The sequence below is a fragment of the Talpa occidentalis genome, unplaced genomic scaffold (genome assembly GCF_014898055.3).
Source record: "Talpa occidentalis isolate TD23 unplaced genomic scaffold, MPIMG_talOcc4v2.1 talOcc4.11, whole genome shotgun sequence".
Taxonomy (NCBI): Eukaryota; Metazoa; Chordata; class Mammalia; order Eulipotyphla; family Talpidae; genus Talpa; species Talpa occidentalis.
In genome coordinates this window covers 100,677,442-100,704,567 of record NW_023601104.1, presented here as the reverse complement: position 1 = coordinate 100,704,567, position 27,126 = coordinate 100,677,442, and the positions used below count along the sequence as shown (strand labels likewise).

Genomic DNA, 27,126 nt, shown 5'->3' with positions numbered 1-27,126 from the left:
TTTTGCAAGTGAGGGCACCCATGGACCACCAGGGCCACAAACACAGCTGAGTGAGTGGACCACCCTGCCCCAGCCCTGCTGGTCTCCTTTATAACCAAGAAAATCCTTGCCCTCCGACCAGACCTATACTAAGGTTTCTCTAGAAGCTGCTTAGACCAGCTACATCAAACATAGGCAATAAGACAGAAATGTGCACTTAACCGCACTCTCCAGGTGATTCTAAAACAGGTGAGGATGGAGAACACCTGGTTTAGGCCAGGCTGGTGGTGGTGGTGGTGAAGGGTGGGGCTGGGCATGGAACAAACTCCATCCATAAAGGGCAGACAATAAAAATTTTAGATTTGGGGGGTTCATTTGGTCTCAGCTCCGCAGAAAAGTCACAGGTAATATGGAGGGAAAAAAAAAAAAGATCATGTTCCAAAAAAACTTTATTTACAAAAATAAAAAATAGGTGACTGGTCAAACTTGACCCAGGGGGAGCACCTCATGGATCTTTGCCCCAGATGTCCCTCTACTGGGGACAACTTGCTAATGGTACTTTGGCCTCAGAGAACGCCCCTCCCAGCCTGGTGCCCAAGGTGCCCAGGTACCAGAAAGGTACCTTAGATGGTGGTCACGCTCTCCGGGAGCGCAGTGCCCTTCTGCCATGCGGGGCTGAGAGCAGCACCCGTCTTACCCAACCTGAGGGGCTGTTCTATCCCCCCAGATCCAAACCTGGCCCCCCCATCTCTACCTGCACCGCACAGCCCAGCACCAGCAGCAGCACCTTCTTAATCTCCTCCATACTCTTCCCTAAATCAAGAGAGAACACACTGGATTAAGCTCAACTGTTAATGCAGCTTCACTGTGATTCATGTCTGCTGTTGGGAAGGGAGAAAATCAGAGAATCTAAAAAAAATACTCTCTACCCAGCAGCACCGCTTAGGTGTTCGCGCTCCATCTGTTTTCTCCATGCGGGCGTATTTGTTTTTTAAACCAAGTGACAATTTTGTACAAAACTATTTGTGGCCGTGTTCCATTCACACGCACCGGAAATACCTTCCGTGACAGTCAATGAACTGCAACGTTGGCACCTCTTTTTAGGGTGTGATAAGCAAAATATGGGAGATGATCAGTATCACTGTCGACTCGAAAACGAGGCCGTATCCAACTTCTTTCCAGCATGTGAAACCTCACACAGACGCGGGGTACGGGGCGCCAAGCCCCCTACTCACCACTCAGCTCCACGCTGTCAACGCCTGGCCCGCCCCACGCCCCCTGCCCCCCACTCTCAGTTTCGCCGTTCAGCTGGATTTTTCTTTTTTTTTTTTAATTTTATATATTTTTTACATCATTTTTCATTTTTGCACAATGTATGCATTTTCATCTTGGCTATAGTCCCCTTACAATCCGCCCCCCCAACTCCATAGTGTGTCTCCAGTTTATAGTTGCTTGTTGATTTCTACTTTATTATAATTAGTCTTTTTCCTGGTCCCTTATTTAGGTTTTCTAGATTCCTGCTATGAGTGAGACCATCTGGTATTTTTCTTTTTCTTTCTGGCTTATTTTGCTGAGCCTGATCCCTTCCAGCGCCATCCATGTTGCTGCAAATGGCACGGGTTTATCTTTTTTGACTGCTGAGTAATAGTCCATGCTGTCTATGGACCACATCTTCTTGATTCCGCTGGATTATTCGAAAGCAAACCCCAGACAACATGTGCACATCCTTCTCGATGGGCCCATTCGTACTTGGTGCACTGGAATTCAGCCCGTGCCCTCGGAGCAGCTCACTTACTATTTTAATCTAAATGGTGCCACAAAAAGCGTCTTCGCGGTGAATTCCTCCCGCACCTCCTATTTACTTCTCTAGGATGAACTCGTCTTGGGCGTGTCCCCCTCGCCAAAGCGCCGGGCAGGAAGCCATGAGCCCCATGCCCTCTCACTACCAGCCTGTCCCAGCTCCACTTTCTCACCCCAGACCAACGCTGCCTTCCCACTTGTGCTTAGCTTTGCCAATCAGATGGGCCAAAAAAAGCAGACAGTCTCTGTCCTGCCTGAAGCCGGACGCGTCTTCACCTGTTTATCAGTTCAATCACTTAACCAGAGCTGGACTCCCTGGGTCCCGACTGGGCCCTTCCTGCCCCGCCAATCCCCCCAACGCCGCACACTCCCTCCTGATTGGGGTCGGAAGGCAGAAGGCGCAGCGCGGGTCCCACAAAAGCAGAGACCCGGACGCCTGTCTGCGAGCTCACGGGAGCGGGTGAGCCAACAAGGCCCCCCACCCCACCCCCGCCTCTCAGCCGCGGTGTCCACATCTATGAAATGGAAGCTGCCGTCCTGGGTGACGCGCAGGGTTACTTTCAGGTGAAAAATTCAACGTTGCCTGCATTCCCGCCTCGTGCTCTGCCTGGGGGCGGAGGGTGTGCTGGGAGCAGCACTGCTTTCTCGAAACACTCGCCAGCACCCGCTCTCACGCTGCTGGCACGACCCGAAGTGTCACCGACGGCCCCGGGATAAGATACCAAGTCGCGTCCGAGGACTGGTGCTGTGGTTCACCCCTGGCCCCGGGTGTGGGCGTGTGCTGGGTACCAGGCACCTCGTCCTAACGCCTCTCCATTGAGAAACGGCCTTTCCAGAGAGGAGACGCCACTAACGGCTGAATGTCAGAACTGGGGCACCCCCAGTCTGAAGAGGGTGGGATGTGTGGGTGGCGGGATCACGAGGTCCTTGGGGAGCATCTGAGCCCCCGCTCCTACCAATCGACGCAGCGAGACCCTTCTCTTTGCCAGTGAGGGAAGGTCATCATCCGTGGCTGGCCACGACCTTCTCCACAGAGGCCTTCAACTGCGCCCCAGAGGCCCAATCCAGGCATAACAACATCACCGCAGTGACTCGCTGCTCCATAGTGCGGAGCTGCTATCGATCAGCCACTTAATTTTGGTTTTGCCTGGAACGGCAGGGCCCCCTGACTGTTATGAGCCTCCGCAGCCTGCCTGGCTCTCCCAGGCACAGAGCTCCCAGCCAGCCCACTCGGCCGCGCGCCTCTGTCCCCTCAGCCAGGTATCGGCCCTTCCCCGCTGCTGCCACCCCCCTGCAGGCTTCGCCTGTCCCAGATCATGCCCCAGAGCTGTCACCAGCACGGAGCGACACAGGAAGACAGCGTTTCAGGGCCTCAGATCAGCCCTCACGGTCGATCAACCCTCATTCAGTTGAACCTAGAAAGCCTTTGTGTGCGCTGTTCAGAGAGAGGCCCCCGAGGACCCAATTATGTCATACTCTAGAATCATTTAGGCGCTCACAGTCCATTTTCCCTGCCCACCGCAGAAGAAAAGAGCAAATTACAAGTGGGAACAAGAGCCGGTCGTGGCAAAAGCATCCGCCGGTGATCCGATAGCGAGGAAGAGCCCAGAAGCCTGCTCACAAGAAGCCCCCGAGGCTGCTCTGGGAAGAGCAAAGGGCCCGGCTGCCCAGCCCCTGCATCACGCGGGGTCACGCAGGACAACTGCACCGGGCACTCACGCACCGTTCATCCCCACGCACCCGTCCGTCCGTCAGCAAGAAAACACTAGCACGGAGCACTGTTAGGCTGGTTTGGGACTGGGAGCGAGGCCTTGGGGGTGATAGGGTGGGGATCCAAACAATCTTTTTCATGAGAAAAAATGCCTTAAACGAAACTGCCGGATGACGACAGGGCCCTGGGAAATGCGGCCCCCCTCACCCCGCTGCACCCGCGCTGCGCTCCCTCTCACCGGGCTCGGTGAATGACGACACCTGCTATAGCAAATGCAGCTCATGATTTTTTATCCCTACAAAGATTCTAACGAAACCGTGCAAAAGAGAGAAAAGCAACAGCTCCTCATTTCTCACTGGAAGCTGATTCCCAGTTTCTCTCGGGATGTCAGGAGTAAGAAGAACAGCCATTTTCATAAACCTACCAGACTGGGTTTTGAATAGTTTCAAAACATATCCGAAGCCTCTCTGCGGGGCCCCTGCCAGCGAGGCTGGCTCGGTGACACAGTTCAGCTGGCAAGAAACCCCAGCGATGACGTCCTCCCAGAAACTTCTTCGTGCTAAGAACAGGGTCCTCTGAGCTCAGCCCAAGGACACCAGGAATTAATTTTTCTCAAGTGTTACTGATTTGCCACCAGTTGCTAGAACTATGAACTTTGGGGCACAGCTTCCCACCTGCCTAGGAGCGCCTGCCTTCCTGCACCCACCCCTCTGGAAACCAGCGTATTTTTCATAAAACCTAAGGATTATTCTTGTTGTTCTGCCAGCTTGTCTTCTCTGGTGCTTTACACTCCAGAAATGAGTGGAGACCATCATGTCACCACCTTTTGCTTTTGCGTTTATTTCACTTTTCACAAAATCACCTCAAGGTCCATCATTTTGTCCCCAAAGATAGAATTTTCATCTTTTTAAACAGCAGGATTCCCCTGACTGGACCTGACACATTTGTTAATCTGTGTGTCCGTCACCGGGCACAGAGGATGGATCCACGACCTGACCACCGGGACCAGAGAGGCTGGGACCACAGGCGAGCGCACATCTCTTGGTATTCGGGCAAACCCAGCAAGTTGATCAGGATGGGAACCTGGAGGAGGGACATCCGATTTGCAGGAAGCATCCCCTAAGATTTGCAGGGAGCATCCCCTAAGGCTTCTGAGAGCGCGAGGAGAGATGCAGGGGGAGGCCGGTGAGAGCGTCCGGGCGCAGAGGACAGCCTGTGCCGAGGCCCACAGGGAAGAGAACGTGGTGTCTGTTCGATTACAAACAGTTTGTGGTTGTTTCCAGAGTGAGAGCTGCGGGATGGGCAGGTGGGGGTGGGTATGAAGCGAGGGGGATTTCTGTACAGAGAGTCACCAGCCAGCAATTAGCTGGGGGAGGGTCAAAATCATCAGATACCCCGTGTCTACCCCCAACCCCATAACCCCAGGGGGAATCCCAAGCTAAGCCCAGCTAAGGGCTGAGTCACAGAAACCTCACTCCCTGCTTCCCGGAGCCCTGACAGCCACCCCGGCCAGCCTCCCCCGCGGCAATGGCCTCAGGCATTGGGCTGATGGGAGCTGCGCTGACAGGTGCAGAGTTCACAGTCTCACCTAAAACAGAAACAACTCTCTGTGGTGACACATGCTGGAAGGTGGGTGGGGTACATCGATGGTGAAAATGTGGGGGTTGGATTCCATCGGGACTGGACAAGGGCCCGGCTTCCTAATCTCACGAGTGACAGACACGGGGAGCGAGTCCCAGCTCCTTCCCACAGAGCCTGCAGCGAGGCCTCAGGACCCTTCTGCACCAGCACTGACAGCCATGGCCACGCAAAGGAAGCTGGCACGTGAGACAAGGGGCCTCCCCATGCCGGTGGGTGACTCTAGGGCCTCTTGGGGCTCTGCTCTTGGATTCTCTAAAACGCAGAAATCTGAATGTCCCCACTTCTTGGTCCCCGGATATAGAAAGTCAGTCCTGTCACTAACACATGATCGCCTGGGGACACAGGGGGCAAAGGCGGGGCAGCACACACTGCCTGGCTGAGGTCGTTTGAGGGATTTACCTGCAGGGAAGGGAGGGGAGAAAAACAGCCACCTCTGGTGGCTCCACAGCCTCAGGGTCCCGGGACCCGCTGGCGGCCGGGTGGGAGTAGAGGGAAATGCAGACTCAGCTTGGTAGTTAATACCACCCCACCCCTCGCTCCTGCAGCCCAAGGCCCCCTGCGGGCACCTGAACACAACATGCCATCATCTGATTTAATCCCAAAGAAACCCCAAAAGCACAGTATAACCCCCCTTCTCCAACCAACAAGGGGCTCAGGCAGGTGGGGTCACGGCTCCGACGTGGGGCTGGGTCGGCCTTCCCCGACCTGCCGCACCTCCAGCCCCAGAGCTGCCATCACCTGTGCCCAGAGTAGGTCTCCATCTGCGTGGGCCCCGCGAGCGATGCCAACCATCAGCACGTCTCCGTCCAAGAACAAAGAGAACAGTTTGCTCCCCTTCTCGTTGGGCAGGAGAGAGAAACAGACAGAGATGCTCTTCATCACCCGACACGCTGCTCTCCTCCGAGTTTCAGGCTAGAGCCTCCCGCTCACCGTGCTCTCCCAGTTTGTTATTCCAAAGCCAGTCATTCCTCTGAGGGCGACGATGGGGCGTCTTGCCAATGTGACAATGGCGCCGAGGTGCACATGTCTCCCTGGTGTGATGACGCCCTAAGACTCACCACGTGGGCACAGCTTGGTGGGCCCCCCTGGGGTTCTGCTCACACTAAGTGAGCCGAGTATCAGGGACACCTCAGGTTCCATGGGCACCGCCGAGGACAGTGGGGACAGGAAGCTCCTCATGGGTGGGCACACTGGGACCCCATGGCCGCAGAGGCCAAAGCAGGCGCCACCACACAGTCCGGGGAGCCAGTCCTGGGAAACCCTCCCCGAGCTCTCTACCCGGAACGCTGCACGTGTGGCCCCACAAGGCATCAGCAGAGCCAGGCACGCCCCATCTGTTCACTTTGTCATTCGACAAACATTCATCAAATGTGGACTTGAGCTTAATTTACAGGTCTGTGGGCACAAGGGCGCGTGGGTCTCCAGACTGCACCCTGACCACGGTCCCCTCGGCCCAGCACCTCTACATCATTGCAGGTGGCCCCTCCACCCCAAACCTCCCAACGCCACCGTGCACAGACAAGCAGCTCTGCCGGACAGCAAGGCGGCCACGCCCAGGTGGGCCCGAACAACGTGAAACAGCCCACCCAGCCCCTCACACAGCCCCCCACACAGCACGCCCACCATACCCAAGTCCCGGGCCCGCCGGCCCAGCCCACTCCCGGGCGTCGGGAGCCCGGCCCCTTCCGAGCGCCAAACTGAGTATGAGAAAGGGAGGCCCCGCCGCGGGAACGCAACTGAGTCCCGGAGTCTGCCCTGGGGTGGAGGCCAAGCGGTGACCCCAGCAGGAGGTATCTGAGAAGGGCCCCCCCAACCCCCAGGCAGGAAAGCCAAAGCGCAGCTAGGATGGGGGAGCACAAAGACCTTGGACAAGTAACATCTGCTCCCTCCTCCTCGGACGGCCGCGGCCGCAGAGGCTGCTCCTGCCGGAAGACGCCATGGCGGGCTGGAGCCAGGGAGCATTTTCTCTGTGTACAGACCATCGCTAAGAAGTTTACCAAACAAAGTCTGGTCTCCAGGCAGATCCCCGGGCTGTCGGCAAGGCCGGCATCTGGCTGTGCTTAACACGGCCGGCGCCGAGCGTTAACCAAGCCCTTCACGGTCCTCGAACAGCAAAGTGCTGGCTTTCAGCTCCAGCGCCCAGCAGCCCCCTCCGCCCCCCGAGGCACACACATTCTGGGTGACCTGGAAAACCCATTTCTGAACCCAGCAAGCAGCCCAGAGCAAGGGGGCAGGATGGAAGCCACTCAGAGGAGCGGAAGCTTTTCTCAGCCTGCTCCTTCAAGCTGCAACAGGCAACGTGACAGGGGCGAGGGCCCACAGGTGGGTTTCCTTGCCTTCCTCCCGCCTTATTTAAAAGGCCGTGGGTATTTGCCAATGCAAACTTAAAAACGGATGTATTTCTTGTTTATGAGCATATAAACGAGATCAGAGGGTCCAGGAGAACTCAAGTGAGGGTTGGGGAGGACACAGGACTCACACACTGACCCTGGGCGGGAGGCTGTCCACCCCCAAGGGGGTACGGGGGAGGGCGTACCAAGGATGGCCCCTTGGCTTCTTAAAAACAACGTGGCCAGCGGCAGGAAGAGCACTCCCACTGAACCAGATTCCACCCTCTTCCGGCTGCCCTGGAGGGCTGGGGGGCGGAAGAGAGGAGCACCAGCCCTCACAGCATCCCAGAGAGCCATCAAAAGGCAAAGCCGGGGCCTCCCCGGTGGCGCAGCGGTTGAGCGCTGGGTTGCGAAGCTGCCCGCGGCCTCTGCGGCGCCGGTTCGATCCCCGGCTGCTCCCCGGCCACCGGAGGAGGGTCCCACATGGCGCGCAGACCTCTCCTGCCGCCCGCTGCTCCCCTCAGCAGTGTCCTTCGGTCCTTCTGCCTGCTCTGCTCCCCGCTCTGGCTCTGGTGAATTCTCTCACCCTCCTGCGCTTCTGACTGTACCCAGAGCTTGTATGAATAAACAAACAAACAAATAAATAAATAAGACATGCCTCTATATTTAAAAAAAAAAAAAAAAAAAAAAAGGCAAAGCCGTACATGGCACGCTATGGGGAACATTTCCACAAAAAGCACTACAAGGGCGCCCTTGACGAGAGAACAAATAAACAGAGGGTTAAATATTACATTTGAAGGCGTTTGGAGTTCTGCTTCCCTCTGGCCTTGAAACTTGAATTCCAGCTGATGCAGAAGACAGTCTCCCCAAGCCCTGGGCTTTGCTCATGACCCCACATGTTTCCACTCCTCAGAGCCTGTCCCACCAGGACTCCTCCCCTCTGATGTTCTGTCGAGGGCCGGTCCACATACTGCCTCCTCCAGGAAGTCTTCCTGACCTGCCTCGGCAGAACTCATTCCCAGCTCTGCACTCTGTGGGAAGCTCGCTCACACCCTGCAACAGACACATGCACGTTGCTTTCCGGCCCTCCCTGGCCCACCACAGAGTGGGGGCTGCGTGAACAGAGACAGCCTGTTCATCCCCAGGCCCAGCATCGTGGGCATGAGAGCTGGAGGACAGGCCTGGGCATGTCCTCCATGTAAGTGTCTGAGGACACTCACAGGTGCCCTGGAGGCCCCTCCCGTAACCAGCATAAAGGGAGAAACTGAGGGCAGAGGGCCAGGCCACTGAATAGCAATCAACAAAATCCCAACCATTCTCAAAGGCTCCAGCTGTCTCCACAGACTGGACTGTGCAGAGTGGATGTGGGGTCCGGCCCTCCGGGACCCAGGAATCTGGCCTGGGATTTAGAATACAGGAAACAAGGCCTCCCCTGGTGGCGCAGCAGTTGAGCGCTGGGTTGTGAGGCTGCCCGCAGCCTCTGCAGCGCTGGTTCGTTCCCCAGCCGCCGGCGAGGGTCCCACAAAAAAAAAAAAAAAAGGAATCCAGGAAACAGTGGGGCAGGTAACAGTGGAAGCCGGTGGTCCACACAAAGGACCCTCTGTGCAGTTTATGGTGATAAATGTATCTTTCCTACGGGCCCCAGCTGTGCACCTCTGAGGGGGTTTCCAGCCCTCGCTGGGCTGAGTCTCAGTACCTGTGGCTCCTCTCTTCCTTCTCAACAACCGAGGTGGGGTCAGCAACTTACACATTTGAAAACGATTCCAGGCTTGGACGTGCAAACCTCAGGAGAAAATCACTGCTCCCTTCCATCATGGGTCTGCTAGGGCGCATCACAAAAATTAATTTGCTAACACCCTGTCAGACAAATTGTGTGTGTGTGTGTGTGTGTGTGTGTGTGTGTGTGTGTGAGAGAGAGAGAGAGAGAGAGACAGAGAGAGAGAGAGACAGAGACAGGCCTGCTGCTAAGAAACCAGAGCCTGAAGGGGGCCTGGCGCTGGCCCAGTTCTGGCCCATTCTTTCACAGACGCAGCGGCCGTGATGCCCTGGCGCTCAGACAACTTCTGGTGGGTTTTTCTCTTTGATAAACCATATGTTTAATGGATGCTTCACCGGCAAGATGGTGGGGTGAGGGCAGTTTTCAGGACCTCCCCTCCAGCCTGGGGGAGCCATACGTGTGATGGTGGGTGGGAACCACTCTGATTCGGCCCCGACCACTGACCAGCAAGGAGTGGGGAAGTGGGCAGAGGAGACAGAAAGCGGCGACCAGGTGCTAGACCCTGTTCTAGAGACTGCGACGTTATCAACAACAACAAAACCCCAAAGATTCCGGCTCTCATGGGAAGTTACATCCTAGAGCGGGAGAAATAAGCCATGCAAGAGACATGAAAAAATATATAGTCTATCAGGTGATACAAGTTATGAAAACTGGCAGAGCAGGGCGTCCACTGTCCTCAGGGAGGTCGGGGGGCTGCACTAAGGCGGCATTTGAGCAAACCTTGAAGGAGCTGTGCTTGAATATCTAGGGAAATCATTCTGGGCAGAGGGAACAGCCAGCGCGCAGCCCTAGTGCCAGCAGGGCTGGAGCAGAAGAGTGACAGACTACGAGGCCCTGCTGCCGGGGTGAGACCAGCCTGCAGGGGAGAGCCGGAGCAGCAGCCGGTCCCCAGGCGGTGGTCTGCCGTCCAGGCAAGCGTGGCGTGGCAGGAGCCAGGGAGGACGCGGGGGAGACGCGCTCTGGTGTCCACAGGTGGAACCCGGGTCCCCGCCGGGCCAGCATGCGTGAGACCAGACAGACGGGCAGGATCCCGCAGCACCCAGTCCTGGGCGTCCAAAAGGCCCGGCCAAGGGAAGACCTTTCCTCCAAGCACTACACAGGAAAGCGGGGCGTAGTCTGCCCAAGACCCAGAGTCCCCAGTGCTTTCCCAGGGAGGGGGTGACCAGGGGAGACAGTTGAAAACCACGGACAGTCAGAGAGGAAATCCCGAGATTCGAGGCACAAAACAGGAAATCTGAGCCTGCGGGCTCTGGGCCGGAAGGGGCAGACCCCGGGAGAGATCGGGAAGCGATTTAAAGCGCACGGCGTGCTTTCTCCATTCGCTGAGCTGACCCGGATCCCACCCGGGGCAGAAGAACACACGGTCCCGTGGCCCAGGAGGAGAGTTAGAGGCACACGCTCTCCCGGCAGTTCGAGCCGCGGCACCTCCTTTTCTAGGTCAGAGGAAGGGGGAGTCCCGGGATCTTTCAGGGTCCCTGTCTGTGAGCTGGGCGCGGGGGGCGGGACTAGCTCCCCTGCCGGGGTCTGTCCTGTCCCTGGCACCTGCGTCCACCCTGGTGCACTGGCCGAAACCAAAAGATCTCCCCAAACCGTGACACGTTTTAACTAACAGCGCAGCGTCAGCATCGGCCACGGGGAGCACCAGGGCGAGCTCCCGAGAGGTGTGCGCAGTTAGCGAAAAAGAAGAAAAGCCGCCCCCAGCCTTCCAGGCAGGCACAGAGAAGAAACCGGCTTTGTTCTTTATTTAGAAAGAAACCCAAATGCTCCGCACATCTATTTTTAAAACTTAAAAAGAGAAAAACACTCCCATAACTAAGGCTCCCCGCCTCTGGCGCGCGTGTGGGCGACTTCATGCTGGTGGCGCGCCCCCCGCCCCGGTCTCCAAGGCTCCGGGACCCCTGCCAGACCTCCACGCACCGGCCCAAGGCTCATCCCTCGGGCCGACCTGGGGGCGAGGCAGCCCCCCCACCCCCTCCGCTCTCGGGGCAGCCTGTTGCAGCCGCGGCCATGGGGGCCTGGCCTGGGGGTCTCGGGGCTGGATGGACTCTCCCGCCCTCTCCCAGCGCACCCCACTGGGCGCCGGGGACGCTCGCGTCACAGGGCACAGTCGTAGGTTCTGAAGCTACTGCGGCGGCCGCACGGTTCTGTACATTTATGGGGGCAAATCACGCGCTGCAGGCTGAGGGTGGGAGCACCTCACGGCCTGGAAATCACCCCTCCGTAAAGCTGTTTACAAAAAAATCAGCATCTACACCTCTGCTGATGTCTCTGTTTGGTACCAGACGTGGGGACCTGTCCTCTCCCTAGGCAGTCTCGCACCCCACGCGGTTCAGAAAGAGGCTGGAGCCCTCGGCCGTGGGGTGCCTGACCAACAAGGGGCGTCTCCAGATGCAGCCGGATGGGGGACACTGACATGGGCGGGGGGAGAGAGACGCAGGACAAGGACAGATGATGAGGCGGGGGGTGGTTGGGTGGGGGGAAAGGGTGTATTTTGGGTTCAGCCGAGCCACTTGCCGCTGCCGTGGCAGGTGAGGAGGCAGAGCACGGGCCAGGGCTGGCAGGCTGTGCCTGAGATGGGGGGCCCCCTGCCTATGGGAGGAGTGCCTGAGAGCTTGTCCCTTAAACCAGGAGTCTCCACTCTCACCTGGGTGGGGGCAACACAACTACAACTCCCAAAAGCACATTTTCAGATATCCTTTTTTAAAAAAAGAGTTATTTATTTATGCATACAAGAGCTGGGGTACAGGCCAGAGGTGTGGGGGGTGAGAGGATCCAACAGAGACAGAGTGGGGAGCAGAACAGGCAGATCTACTGAAACCCACTGCTGAGGGGAGCAGCGGGAAGACAGGAGAGGTCTGCCGCGCCCTGCGGGTAGCTCCCTGGCCGGGCATAGAACTCGTCCTGCAGAGGCTGCTGATAACTCCACAGTGCTGAGACTTTACCCCTGCGCCCCCAGGGAGCCCCAGATCTACTTTTTTTTTTAAGTAATACAGGTTCACAACACTCCATGGGGCGCAACACTCCAGCTTCTCCCCTGGACAACTGTGTGTCTCACACCACACCCACCACCCCCAACGAAGTCCACGCACGGACTCCTCTGCCAGTGCCACCCCTCCCCCCTCCCCTCAGGCACCCCCATTCTATAGTCAGTTTAGGGGCTTATTTGTTTGCTTTGGTAGTTTTTCACAAATGACTAAAATTATCGGTTTCTGTCTTTCTTCTTCTGACTTATCTCACTTAGCATCACTCCCTCAGGCCTCATGTTGTCACAATGGGCAAGCGCTCACCTCCAGCACCGCCAAGCGGAGCACACCCCCTGCACACACCCCCTGCACACACCCCCTGCACACACGTGCGTCTCCTCTATCCACCGCCCCCCCCACCTCCCGCCGTACACTGTGCTTCGAGGAGCAGCGGGGAGCAGACACCTTCTCAAGCAGCGGCGGCACATTCCTCAGATAAATACCCAGGTCACCTCGACTTCTGAACGCACGCGTGACACCCGCACGCGGTGGAGTCAGGGCTCCGGGAGCTCCCCCCTCCCCGGCCCTCTGCGTGCTCACAGCCGCCTCCAGAGCAGAGGGAACAGAACAAAGCCCGAAGCCCCAGCCACTCAGGCATCTCTCCTCTCCCCCCTTAACACCAGCCCCCCAAATAGTCAGGACAGACAATACAGCTGCTCAGCAAAGCAGACCCCCGCTTTCCAGAAGTTACCATAGAAATCACGGGGATCCTGACTGCCCGCGGGGCGCAGGGCTGCGGCTGGCCCTGGAGCATCTGACACGCTCTACTGGGGGAACAGTGACATCAAGCCAGGAAACACACGCCCCAAAAGGAGGGCCGGGGTGGGGGGTGGTGGTGGTGAACCCAACAGTCCCTGTTACTGGTGCACAGAGTCCAGGCAGGGGGGTGATCGCTGCCAAGAGCCGCCAGGAGGGTGGACTCTGCAAACCAGGTCAGGGCTGCGGGTGGTCAAGGGCCGGCGTGTGAAGACAGGGGAGGTCAAGGGCATCTCGTCCTGCTGGCCCTCGCAGACACGGGCGCTCGCTGGCCAGCTGCCTCCCCTCCCGCGGGAGCCCGGTGCGTCCACGCAGCACACCTGGCCCGGCGCCCCAGAAGCTGCTGCTGTCCGGGCACAGCACCGAACGGGAGCCGCTCCTCCCGAGATGGCCTCGGCTGGTCACTGGGACACGCGCCCTTGCGTCTCAAGGCAACATCAGCCTCCGCAGCTGCAGACAAGATCAAGGGCGGCCAGGCCCCGGGAGAGCGTTGAGGAGACACCTCGTGACCGCCTCCCTTTAGGGAGCCCTTGCCCTTGCCAGGAGGCCCCAGACCCAGAAACGCCGTGCAGGGAGGGGCCCGGAGCTGGAGGGGGTGAGGCCCCTTGCCCGGTGAGCTCAGCCCTTGAGTTTGGCATCAGAATTAAGCCCCAACTTTCTGGAAAATGTCCAGCAGGACAACTCATTTGGTCTTTGCAAGTCACACCAAGTGTCCGAGACCAGGACTCAGGCCCCGAAGGCCAGCAGGAGAGGGGAGGAGAGTCCCAAGGGCCAACCCCGAGGCCTGCCCCGGGGGGCACAGCGTCCCAGGTCCCAGCAGGAGACAGATGTGAGCTTCCACGTGAGAGTCTGACTTTCCTGCCAACAGGTACCACACACAGAGTCACTGATGCCGCATTCACCGAGGAGAGACGCCATTGACGCGGGCTCCTTGGTGCCCGGGGACGCCGGGGCCTCGTCTGCCCGCCTCTGCTCTGGCCCGGAGGGTGGGGAGACACTCGCTCTTGGTCTGATGCCTTTGGGTAATAAACCCACCCTTTCAAATCTCCCCAAGGTAACCACGTGTTCTCACTGGGCCGGCTCCAAGCTGGCAGTCAGAGCTCGGTGCCCACAGCTGCGGGCACTGCCCAGGCGCCGCGGGACGTGGGGGTTGGGGGGGGGTACTTACCAGACAGCGGGTCCTTGCCAATCTGCAAAACATTGGGCAAATTCATGACGATCAGCTGCTGGAGAACTTCCTACAGAAACAAAGGGGGAAAGACACCTTAAGAACAGGAAACAAAAATAATGATTCAGCAAGTTTCAGCTTAACCAGGCACTGGATGAGCACACGGCCACCCAAGGGAGCGCTGAAGACACCGTGCCACAGCAGGGGCCTTTAGGACGGAAAGAGACGTAAGTCGGAGGCTGTCTGCACTGCCTGGGTCATCACCACCAAACAAACCTCACGTCCCGTCCACGCGCTGACCCCGGGAATAAACAGATGCGGGAAATGCACGGATACGCAGGACCAGGAGTTTCTCTGAAAAGGATGTTCTTGATTATTTCTATTGTATGGCTGGCTGTGCGATTAAAAAAAACAAGCAGAATAAAGATTAAAGAGATGCCACGGAGTCTTTCGAGCCTGATGATTCAGGGCCCGCGGCATGGCGGGTCTTTGGGCCACGCTGTGACTGAGGAGACGGCTCTCACGGCCAGCGGCGACTTCCCGGGGAGAGGGATAAATCACGGCTGATCGCACCGTCGCCGAGGTGGCCGCAGGAACGAGCTGCCTTCTGGCCCTCACACCAGGGGCTTTGAAACCAGCCCAGGCACCAGCCAGGCGTCAGGGCCCTGTCGGGCGTCTGTCACCGACTCTGGGAGGTGCCGATCAGCCCCACCACCAAGTCCTGGAGCCCTTCTCAGGCACGCGGGTCTTCCCTGCCTGGACGGGTCTCATTTTTCCACAAATCAGAAGATAAAAATTACATTTTATGGAAGACAACCAAGGAGGGAAGTTGCTTACGTATTTCTGGTCTTACAAAGTGGCCACTATAGAAATTCCTCACCAGCAGCGCCCCACTGATGCTTTTTTTTTTTTTTTTTTTTTTTGTGGGACCCTCGCCGGTGGCCGGGGATCAAACTGGTGCTGCAGAGGCTGCGGGCAGCCTTGCAAACCAGCGCTCAACCGCTGCGCCACCAGGGGAGGCCCCTGACGCCCTTTTTTAAATTTCCATTGGCACCCATCTTTTTTCAGGGGTCACCCGATGGCCCAAGTGAGGACTCTGTATTCAGCACTAGAGCCGAGAGGCAAAGGCATCACAAGATGGGCTAACCCCACAGGTCTGCACACCGCAGGCCTCCCCAGAGCCACCAGCTCAGAAGGGTAGCCCAGGAAAGCTACCAGCCTCCTTCCTGTGCACACCAAAGGCTTTCTAAGGCTCCTGTCCACACCAGAAACTGGGGGAAGAAGATGCCAAGCCATGAGGTATACCTGGCCCCAAACACCCCAGCCACCTCTCTGTTGCATGTTGGATTAGGTCTCTGTCCAGTGCGGGCATGTCACCCTAAGAGAGATGGCAAATGTTTCTCAAATGCATCTCAGTGGGCGGAACGTATGTGAGTGTGGGAATTAACTCTGAGCTGCAACACAGCCTCCGCCCTCTCTCAGAGTTCAGGAAGAGTCAACCCCACACACTGGTTCTCAATGGCGGCCTCAGCCATGGATTCCTCAGGGCTGCCCAGGCCAGAACACACACCACCAGGAAAATCAGCAAAACCCACCATTCAGCAAAGGGAAGGCCTCCCAGCCAGACGAGCCCTTCTTCAGGTCCCAAACCTGCCTCAGCACTAACCCCAGGGCCCCGCTGCCCAGCCAGCCACTGACCTTCACAAGTCTCCCGGGGTCTGGGCCAGCAGTGAGGCATCTGGGCGACTCAGCCCCTTTCTCAGGGTGCACAAGTTTCATAAAGGGGAATGTGGGACCATATGGAAAGCCTCTGCAATCATGCAAAGCAGCATTTTTGTACTAATGATAATTCTAAGCAAGAGATTACTAGAAACAATGCTAGAAATTATTGCCAGAAAACCCATGTAATTCTCCTTCCGAAACAGGATGTTTAATTTCATCAGTTCAGGACTCTCGCATTTCCCACAGGAGACACGTGTCATGTGCGATGAAGTACTGTGTCTGTTTTATGAGCAGGGCTTTTCTCTTAAGTTGTTCCTTTCAAAACACCACAGTTCTCCTAAGACCTAATTCGATGGCTCAGGACACTTCTGAGCCATTAAGCATCCCCCTAAAGGACCATCCATCACGTTTCCAGCAAAAGCAGGCTCGGCGGCAGGAGTGTGGCCACAGCTCTCCAGGAGAAAGGGAAGGCGAGGCAGGAAAAGCTCCGATTTTCTAGTAGCTACCTTAGTGGACGTAAAAAGAAACAGGTGGAAACAGTCTAATAATATACTTTAATGAGGCCCTCCCTGGAGCCCTAGGGGTTAAGTCTCAGTGCTATCACCACTGCAGGATGAGTTCGATCCCTGGCCAGGGAGCTACCCCATGATGCAGCAGGCCTCTCCTGTCTCCCCGCTGCAACCCTCAGCGGTGGGTTTCAGTGGATCCACCTGTTCTGCTCCCCGCTCTGTCTCTGGTGAGTCCTCTCACCCCCCACACCTCTGGCCTACACCCCAGCTCTTCTATGCAAAAAAAAAAGCAACAACACTACATACACTTCCATGAAGCCAGTGCACCCAGCTATCATTTCACCACATAAGCGACATGGCATCATGAAGGAGCTTCCCCCCCACTCTGCCTTCACACCCAGCTCTGAAACCCAGATGTGGCTGACCCAGCACATCCATTCAGGTGCTCATTTTTCACTGGATGGACCTGACCTTAAAAAGCAGGCCTGCACACGCAAGTCGTTCCAGACGCACTAAGGGTTCCTGGAAACTGAATGGGAGTAGGTTTTAAATCTTCATTAAAATAAAAAATTCGCTTCCTTGCTCACACTTGCTGCGCGTGGGCTGGTGGCTGCTCCTTACACAGCTGCCAGTCGCCTCAGGGCTCGGCCCTCCCAGAGGAAAGTCGAATCTCAAGGTAGCGGGGCCTCCGGGGCAGCAGGCCAGGCCCTCAGTCTAGAGGGGACGTGAGGAGGCTGCAGATGAGGGGACCTCCTGCCTGGCACTCGGAACAGAAAGCCCCTGTGGAGGCGCAGCTAGCACCAGCCTGCTGGTGGGCGCCTGGTCACCCTGGGGCTGTGTGAGGTGTGTCCCAACAAGCCTGGAGCGCACAAGCCCGCGGGGTGGCCTGAGCAGCCCCCACCCCTTGCCATTTGGTCTTTTGCAAAAGCAGAAGCAAAAGCTGCAGTGACTCCAGGGCCTGTGTTCTGGAGGGCAGAGACGGGGTGGGAAACCTGGACGCAGGGGGGCTCTGAAGCCCCGTCCCCTCCTCCCCTGCAGCTTTGCTCTCAGATCCAGATTTGCCTTTTCACTCACGAACAGCACTAACCGCACCCCAGAAGGATCCCGCTGGCAACGGCTCTAAACAAACCAAAAGAGCTGCAAAAAAATCTGTCTGCAGCGGGTCGGAGTACTCGGGTGTCAGCATTGGGGCAGGAAAGGCCTCCGCGCAAAGGGGAGAGAACCCCGACACACATGGCTGCAAACCCCGAAGACAAGATCTTATCGACAAGAACCTCCCCCCAGAGCGGCGGGGTGGAAGGCGCCCCACACCGGGAGGCGGGGCAGCCAGAGGACACGGTCCAGGAAGCGTCTGTCACCCCAGCTGGCGGGTCCCGGGGGCTGCATCTGTGTCAGCAAGTCCGGCCAGCAGCCCTGGGGGTCCCAGTTTCCAGGTGGGTGACCGGGGGAGTCCGGGCGGCCGGTCTCAAGGTCTGCGGCGTGGGTTCTCAAGGCCGCCGAGCGCGCAGTTCTAGAGCAGAGCCAGGAAGCCCGGTGGAAGGAAAACTCCGTCGTCCCGTTAGAGCCCTCGTAGGCTCCAGGCCGGAAAACCCAGGACAGGGTGGGAGCCCCTGCCGTCCACAGCCCCACTGGTGACGGCGCGGGGCGCGGACCACGGAGAGGGCGACAAGCAGGCTCCAGGGGCACCTGGCCATGCGCAGCACGCTCCTGACCACTGCAGAGGGAGCGGCCAGCCGGGTGGACACTGGGGCCTCTTAGTCGCCCCACAGGGAAGAAGGCCGCTGCCCGGGCCCTGGCTTCACGGATCCCAAGATGCCATCCCCAGGCTGGTTCCAGGGGCTCACCCCACGCCCTCGTGCCCCTCTCCCGTCCCCCGGCCTTTGCGCAGGCCACCCCAAAGAGTCGCAACAGTCGGTGAACACTTTTTTCTGTCATGTCTATTCTCATAAATTCAGCAGAAGAAAAAACACATTGTAAGAAACAAACATGGAAGAGAAAAGAATTCGCCCAGCGCAGATCCTGCAGGTTTGCACAATCTGTTTACAAGGAGGACGAGGGCCAGTGGCCCGCACAGTTCAGGGGTCAGCTGCCTGTGAAGCTCATCTTCTGCGTTTTGTCCAGTCGCCTCCACTAAGCTGGCAGGGCCTTCGGGGACGCGCGTGCAGCTCCCCTTCAGCCAGTCTCTCTCCCGCTCAACCTGGATTCCAATGAGCCTGCGCTGGATTCCAATGAGCGTGGGCTTCGCCCATGAATTGGCCACCGAGGGACTCGGGGCAGGCCCCTTAAAACGATCCCTGAACTCACTTCTGAGAACAAGGGTGTGGACCCCAAACTCTCAGTAAGCTGCACGTTTCACAGTCAAACTGTCAACAGCAGAAGGGGGGACCATGAGCAGCAGCATATGGACTGGCTGGCTGGAAGCTGAAAACGCTCCCAACGAGACCTCAAAATACAAATCCGAGCGCACGGGTGGTGCGGAGGGAAGGGCAGCCTCACGCTCCAGGTGCAGTGGATACTGGAGCACGGGCAGGAAGACAAGACGTGCTTAAGAATGAATAAAAGGACACCCAAGTGTGGTTCATTTCGGGGGTGGGGGAAGAGGAGGAAATGTACCCAGACAACTGTATTGGAGTGATGAGAAAGAGCAGGTTTCCCAGCATTTTCTAGAGATTCAGCGATGTGATCAAATCACTTTCAATCAGAAGTTTTAATCCTCCTGGTGCAGCTTCTCGGTAACCTGTTTACCAGATCCTGAACTGTGGTGAATGGAGCACTGAAAAATGTCCATTTTAAAACAAGTTACCCTCTCATCTGTGGCAAAGTCACGTATCCAAGAAGAGACGTGATGTGCACAACCATTTTTAACCCCTCTCTCCCAAACAACCCCCCACCCCCCAATCAAGAAGCATGCAGCTCTGCTGCTCTGGAAGAGGAGCTGCCGGCCAGGACACGCCAGGTGGCCAGCAGGGGACGCGCTGGGCGGGGGCAGCTGAGGCAGGAGGCCTGAGGGAAGGGTGGGCGCCCAGAGACCAGACCCTTGAAGACACTCAGGGATCCCAGAAAGCACCACCAGAGGCAAGGAGGTCCTCACAGAATAAGGCCCCAGGGCCTCTCTGGACCTCTGCCTGCACAAACAGAAAGGTCATCTTCCCCGAGGGTGCAAACAAGGAAGTGTTTGCACGTGTGTGTGAGAGAGAGAGAGAGAGAGAGAGAGATGTTATCTTCAGTTTCCACTGGAAACCCTGGGTTTGTTGGATCAAGACAATGATTTCACAAAAGCAGGAAGAAATCTTTTTCTTGCTGCAGATGAAACTGAATTTGCTGGCTTGACCTTTTGCCAGGAAGGAAAAAAAAAAAAACTTGCTAAAGGCGAACTTTTGCCTCAGGTCCATGCAATGCCGCTCCTTGGGAGCCTGAGTAGGAGCTGTCAGTGCAAGTCACTGAAGGAAAATGCCAGAAAAGTTAAGACAAACTCCCAGCAGAGGCTGGAAGATGAAGACGCTCACGGTTGCCAAGGAGACAGGGCACGCCGAGACAGCAAAAACCGCTTAGCACGTGGAGAAGCGAAGACGAAGACGGCTGGGGCTGCGCCCAAGTCAGGACTGCGAAGCAGGCGTGACACCCAGCAGTGCTTTCAGGTCTGAGGCTCAGATATTCAAAACACAGGCCGAGCACCCAGCTGTGAGCAGAGAGCCCTGGGCCTGGCTGGGACAGCAGGGAGGTGGACAGTCCAACCCTGCCTACGCGAGCCTAGGAAGGATTCCCAGAGAAGGCAGCTTCTGGGCTGGGCCCTGAAGAATGCTTTCAAGTCCCAGGGTTCTGAGGCAGGGAGAGGTAGAGATGGGGGAGGGGCAGGGAACAGCACATCAGACCTCCGTTTACCCTGTCACCTCAGCTCGCTTCCTCACGCATCGCCAGCTCTGACAGAGATTATAGACCACCACCCTACTCGTCTTCCAAAATGCAGCGAGAACGCCCCCTCCTCCAGGCAGCCACCCTTGATGCCCTTAAACATAAAATTTTCTTTCTCCTGAACGCCTGATGCCCCATCTGCCCACTTCTGGGGCACTTTTACACTTTGACTTGCCAATCAACCCCTACTCAGAGGCAGCAGAAAACGCCTCGAATTTTAAATTGAGTAAGGTTTTCAAAAGCATCTCTTTCTTGGAGGAGTCTCTCCCTCTGCCCCCTTGGGAATCAAGTCTCTGCTCCACACCACAGGACAGCTGTTTCCTCTGCTGAGTTCCTTCCTAGACGCCTTAAAACTTGGCAGTATCGGCCCCATATGCCTTAAGAGTTCAGAGCCTGTAGATGTTAACCAAAGTTAAGAGCACCTCGATCCCCAGTGCTGGGTGGCGCACACCCGCCCTCTGCCTGGAAGACCCCTAATGTGAGAGCTGTGTAAGCAAGCGAAGCAAGACAAGGGTCATCTTAAGTCCTAAGCCACAGAAGGGACTTCAGGCCTGGCAGGTCTCCCAGAAACGGTCCTAGCACCCACCCCGGCACCCCAGGAGGTGGCAAGACACAGCCCCACAGCTCCTCAGAGAGACAAAGGAGATTGGGGTGCTCTGCCACCTCCTGGAGTTTGTCTCCAGCCTCAGCCAGCACTGCTCCTGGGACACCCCGCAAAGCCTCCCAGCTGGATGTGGGCAAGAGAGATTTCCAAATGCCCTCAACAACCTCTTGGCCCCATATACAAACCGCCTACGCCTCCCTGGTGGCACAGCGGGTTGAGTGCAGCGCGGGTTCGATTCCCAGCCCCGCAAGGGAGAGACCCACATGGCACAGCAGACCTCCCCTGTCTCGCCCTGCTCCCCTGAGGAGTGTTTTTGGTTGTCTGCCTGTTCTGCTCCCCGCTCTGTCTCTGGTGAATTCTCTCACCTTCCCACACCTCTGGCCTGTACCCCAGGTCTTGTATAAATAAATAAATCTTTCCAAAAAACCGCCCGACAACCTGGCATGGCAAACACACACCAGGAGGTCCTGTCACTCCTCCCCATGCCCAGGTGAGGTGGTCAAGGCAAGAATGGCTGAAATTCCCAATCTCAGGGGTCTTCGCCCAGCGCTGCTCATGGGGCTGCCTGGTGGGATCGGGGTATGGATGGGAGTCGGAGCTTCTGGTCTGCTGAGCTGCCCGCAGGCCTCGCCCACTCCTCTGTGGCCCTAACCGGGCCAAGTTCTGCAGGGATGCCTGCCTCAGGCCTTCCAGGCTGGGGTGTTTATAGTCCGTGGTTCCTGCCCGCCCCAACAATCACGCCTCCCACATTGTTACCATCTGAGAGCAGCAGGGACTTGACCCCAAAAGCAAGCGCCACAGCCCACTCTCTGGGATGTGAAGGCCAGGAACACGACCTCCTAATTTAGCTGCTGAAAGGGGATGTTAGCCTGATGATTTATCCTCGGCCGCCTGTTCAAAGCCCAGGCCCATGGGCCACGAGCTTGTAGTTCCATCTGGACGGGGCTCCCAGCTCCCCCCGCTCCCCCTGCGCCCGGGCCTGGGGCAGGAGCACTGGCAAAACGAGTGGGTAATGAAGTGTTTTTATGTCAAGAGGCTGTCACATAAAGCTGCGGAGAGATTCAATCCATCTGTTCCACCTCATTTCAATTAATCCTGGGGTCCCCAGGGCCAAAGCCAGCGCAGATCTGCGCAAGCCCGGGAGCCCCGGCTCCCCTAATGAGGCAGCCGCATGACCAGAGAGGGCCCTCCCCAAGACTCCCCACCGCCTGTCCTCCTGGCCTTGTTCACAGCAACAAGCATGACTCCATTCTCTGTTCACGGAGAGGAAAACAAATATTTCCTTTGAGCTGCCCAAGGAGACCAGTGGGAAGGGGCACCTGGAAACCCGACACCCCCAGAGCAGAGGAGACGGCCGAGCGGCTGCCCTGCGACCTCAGGCAGGCCACGGCCCTCTCTGAGCCACTGCTCTCCTGCAATAGGACCAGGGCAGCCTGTAAGGACCCTGGCTCCTTCGCAATGGGGGGAGTCTGGCAAAGGAGACGAGGTGCTGGGGCAGGGAGCACAGCATGGCCAGCGGGACACATCCTGGAGGCGCTTGGGGAACCCCAACAGGAGGGGGGCTGAGCACAGCGCAGGGTGCCCAGAGCGCTGCACCCTCCCTTGAGGGCTGCTGTGCAGTCTGGGGCTGCTCTGGGGGCGGAGTCGGCTTATCTGATGCTAGGAAGTCCCCTACTGAGCCAAGACCGTTGGTGGGCAGCCGTGGGGCAGCCCCTATCCCCCGAAGCTCAGGCAGGGCACCCCGCCAAGGCACTTCAGGACCCACTTCACGTGGCGAATAGAGGCCTGGCCGCAGGCAGCCGAAGCTGGGCTCCAGGGACAAAGAGCAACCACAGGTGCGGGAGGGAGCCGGGCCAACCCCGTGCACACAGCCCGGCACTCAGCACTTTCGATTCAGAAGCGCCTTAGACACTCCTCAGAGAGCAGGAAACCGAGGGAGGCCGGGAGGAGAAAACCGCAGGGAGCCACTTCACATCGGGTCGGGACACCCGGGCTGCCTGCGCTTGGGCCCGGAACACCAAGGAGCTCATGTGCATCTGACAGAGTCCACTGAGGCCGACCCTGCTGGGGGAGGGACTGGGGTGGGGCCTCAGCGGGGCAGGGTTAGGGAGGACTCAGAGGGCGAGTCCCAGGAGGGGTGGCCCTGTCCTCACCCTCAGCGCCTGCCCTGGGGTGGATGCGAGGAGCCACATTTCACGGCAGCGAGGGCCACACGACTGTGACTCAGCACTGCAGAGTTCCTTTCTTGGGAAAGTCAACAGGCTGCTGGGGGGCAGGCCAGGGAGTGTGCACAGCCTGCTGGCAGACCGCAGGGGCGGGGGGTGTCCGCAGAGGGCGGGTGCTGGAGAAGGCGCTAACACCCCCAGGTCTGTGGGCCCCCAACTACTTCCCCACACCCTCCAGGCAGGTGGGGCGGTGGAGGCTGGTCTTCCCGGCATCCTCTGCCCTGGGCATGCGCACAGTGCTCCTTGGGAGAGGCAGGGCCTCCCCGCTTCCTAGCAAGTAGCTGCGTTGGGGGGAATGTGGCATCTACACCCCCATCCACCGGGACCCACTCTGCTCCACTCCACCCCAGCCCTCACCCCAGGTCACAGGGCACCCACAGGCAGCCCTCTCCCATGGCGGGCCAGAGAGGCACCAGCTCTGTCACTCCTGGGGTACAAGCAGGCGCAGAGTGTGCGGGGAGCCCCCAGCAGGTGGTGGCCAGCCAGGCAGAGTCAGCCAGGTCTCCAGATCATCGCCCCAGGGCAGGAGGCTGGTGGCTGGGTGTGCACCTTCCTATTTGCACCAGTATCTCCTGGACACCAATGCAGGGTGTCAGGGTGTGCTGGGGAGGTGCGGGAGGGCGGGGGCAGGGGAGTTACAAAGATAAGACCCACTTGATCTAATGGAGGAACCGTGGAACCGTGAAGGGACAGGCAAGCTCAACAAAACCTACAGGGAGCAGGAGGGCACCCAGGGTGGGGCCTAGGGCTGGGCCTGCCCCTTGGAGTTTCCACCAAATGACCAGACTCATCTAGAGAGCAAGAAACTCTGGCGGGTTCTTTTATTCTACCACCGAGAGTTTAGTCTCTAGCAGGAAACGGGGGAGGGGAGCAGGCGATGGAGGACACGTTGAAAACTGGGGTGGAGGAAGGTTAAGAAATGACAAGTTTGCAACGACTAATATCTCAGCAGGAAGTGAAAATCTCAACAGATGGTATCACAGCAAGGGCAGCTGTCCACAGTGGGGGGCAGGGGTGGCCTGACCTGCCCCAACACCTGCTACAATCACCCCCCCACCCAACGCCCATTGCCACCACCTCCCCATCACCCCAACTGGAAATAATCCCTTCTTGTCTAGTCCCCTGCCCTCCCCTAGCCCCGGCCCGCACACTTGGCCTCCGAGGTGAAGGGGAACCTCAGAATCTCGGGGGACAGGTGCACGCTCACCTGCCGCCAGCCCCACCCTGGCCGCTGCCCACAGCAGGTGCTCGCCAGCTGCTGCCCGGCTGACCACGCGGCGGAGGCGGGGCACGGCGGGGCGGCTGCCGGGAACAGAGGTCGCCCCGAACACGCCCTCCCCAGGGAGCACTTTCCCCTGCCTGGGGGCCTGGGTGCGGGATCTCATTTAACCCTCACCGGCAGGCGGTACTGCCCACTGGCCGCTGTGCGCCCACGCAAGGCCCGGGTAACCCCCAAGCACTCCCGCGAGCTGGGACGCTGAGGTAAGCCAGGGAGGAGGCGGCAAGACGGAAAGGCACGTGTCTGTGCTGGAGACGCTAAGCCCGAGAGAAGCAAGAGGGGCAGGGCGGCCGGCAGTGGAGGAGAGCAGAGCCGCCCGGTGCTCGGGGGCCGCGGAGGACATGACCATGGAGAGAGCGCGTGAGCCCGCGGGAGACGAGGGCCGGGGTCCCCAGTCTGGCCTCTGAGTCACGTCCACCCGCCCCGCAGCTCCTGCGGCGAAGCCCCGGGGGGCACCGTGCCCTTACAGGGAGGGCGGGCGCCGGGCGCAGGACGCTGGGGGGGCTGTGGGACGCGCCGTGTCCGGGAGTCTGAGGCTCGGAGGAGAGTGCCGGGATCACAGGTGGCATCTGTCTAGGCCAGGAGCTAAGACGCGGTGCCCGCTCTCTCGTGAGCCAGCGTGGTAAGCGCTGCAGCACTATGGGCCTAACATGCCGGGGACGGGATCAAGAAGCCTCCTGTCAGCAGCGAGTCTCTAGTTACAGGACCTCTGAGCTTCCTCTGCTAAACCAACTCCGCCTTCCACGTCTCTCCACTGGGCTGTGGGGGCCCGGACTGCTGTCCCGGCCCCCAGAGCCCCAGGGCCTGGCACAGGAGGGGCTTCTCGGCACTTGTCAAAGCTGATGAATGTGGATCTTCAGGGGCAGGGTCAGAAAAGCTGCTTCCAGCAAGCTCCTACCGTGAGGGGCTCTGATGGCAGGAAAAAGCAGAAAGCGGCGTCAGGTCCACCAGAACCAAGGCCATTCGGAGGCAGGACAGGAGGCGGACACGAGACGCGCCCCAGCACCCGGCACAGGGCAGCCGCTGCTCCGGCCCACACAGGGCGAGCTGAGAGCCCACACTCACCAGCCGTCCCCGAGCCCAAACCCGGCAGGAGGACATCTGTGCCCCTCCCGCCACCCTGGCAGGGGGACCCTCCCAGCGCCAGCCAAGAAGAAGAAGAAGAAAGACCCAATGGTGTCCATTAGCTGAGCACCTACTGTGTGTGAGCGCTCAGGCGCGAGGGGGCAGGTGTGAAGGGCACGCTGCAGCCCGTACATGAGCTGTGCTCAGGGCTTGGGCTGTGCCCACTTTACACGGAGATAAATTGAGATGTACATGGCGAGGCCAAACCCAGGTCACCAGCGATGACCAGGCGGGGGCTGGAATCGAAACCTTGCAATCTGGGCAGTCCACAGCATGGAGGGGTCCCCACAGGCCCAGAGGCCAGGGAGGACCCCAAGCAATCAGGCTGATGCCCGAGGAGCACTATCCTTAAACACCACCCACTTCTCGCCCTGAGCCCGCACCCCTGGCGCGGTGGGAGGTGGGTGGGTGGGGTCTTCGGGGCTACCTCCCCAACCTCAGCTGTGTCTCGGCTGGGTCCTCTGTGGATGGGTGGACACAGGACCCAAAGCCAGCTCCCTGGGGCCCGGATCTCCTGCCTCAGGCAGCTGGTCCCGAGGATTCCAAGCCCTGCCGACTTTTCTAGTGCACAAAACGCCTGATGCAACCACCATGTCCCTCCAGTGCAGAGCCTGGGGTGGTGGTAGTGACAATGGGGGGCCCATGCTGTATCCCCGAGTGTGCCGTCACCTGTGAACCTGAAACCTCGAGACGCACAGCTCAATTACTAGAAGACGGGTGGGCAGGAGAGCCCATGCCGCTGCCCCGCGTCAGGGCCCGGGGAGGGGGAGCAGGCAGGCCCCCCCAAAGTCTTCCCAGAAGCAGCCACGAGGCCAAGGCCCGCTGGAGGGGAGGCTGGGGCTGTCACGAAGGAAGGGTGAGTGAACAGGAGCTGGGGAGTCCTCTGCCGAACATGAGCAGATGAAACAAGACCCCTGGCTGCCTGGGAACACCATCTCGTCGGGCGGACGCACGCGTGTGGAAGGGGCCAGGGCGAGGCCGCCAGAGCCAGGCGCTGGTGTGTGACACGGGCGGGAAACGAGTGGCCGAGCCAGGAGGTCTCTGCTGCGGCAGGCGGCTGACGGGAGGCCAGGGCCAGAGGGCAGCCAGGGGAAAGCGGGCTGGAGCCCGGCCCCAGCAATCTGGGCCACCCCAGCCTTGGCTAAAACTAACCTGGGGGTGCGGTGTGGGGGGAGCTGGGCCTGAGACACACAGAACTGGGTTAATTATTGATCAGCACTCTCGGCGCAACTGCTTACGATGAGTTACTGCTTACGATGTGACCTGCACACCCGCCGCCCCAAGCCCAGGGCCTTGACAATAGCCTCCATCTAGCCAGATGGCACCCCCATGGCACCCCCCCACCTCCTCCAGTCCCAGAAACAGTCGGCCTGAAACGAAGCGCTGTGTCTGTCTATTCCTGCAGGCTGCGTTCATGTGTTCTCTTAGCCTCGCAAGAAAAGCAGCTGGGCTGGTACTCACCTTGGGAGCAAACGCTTTTACACGGTCAGACACACCACGTTACACGATAAACATCAGGTCTGTGACGCTGCCGAACGCATGCGCACGGCCGCGCGTTGTAGCTG

At 58.6% G+C, this 27,126-nt stretch overlaps 1 protein-coding gene across 1 annotated transcript in view; it reads right to left on the bottom strand.

Moving 5' to 3' along the window:
* LOC119239464 (protein Daple-like) overlaps positions 1–27,126 on the bottom strand; it is a 109,323-nt gene that overhangs the window by 50,695 nt on the left and 31,502 nt on the right. Inside the window, exons 4-5 of the mRNA XM_037504040.2 lie at positions 14,186–14,255; positions 734–792 (exon numbers count right to left, since the gene is read on the bottom strand). Of these exons, the coding sequence (XP_037359937.1) occupies positions 734–792; positions 14,186–14,255 (129 nt within the window). The remainder of the gene's footprint in view (positions 1–733; positions 793–14,185; positions 14,256–27,126) is intronic.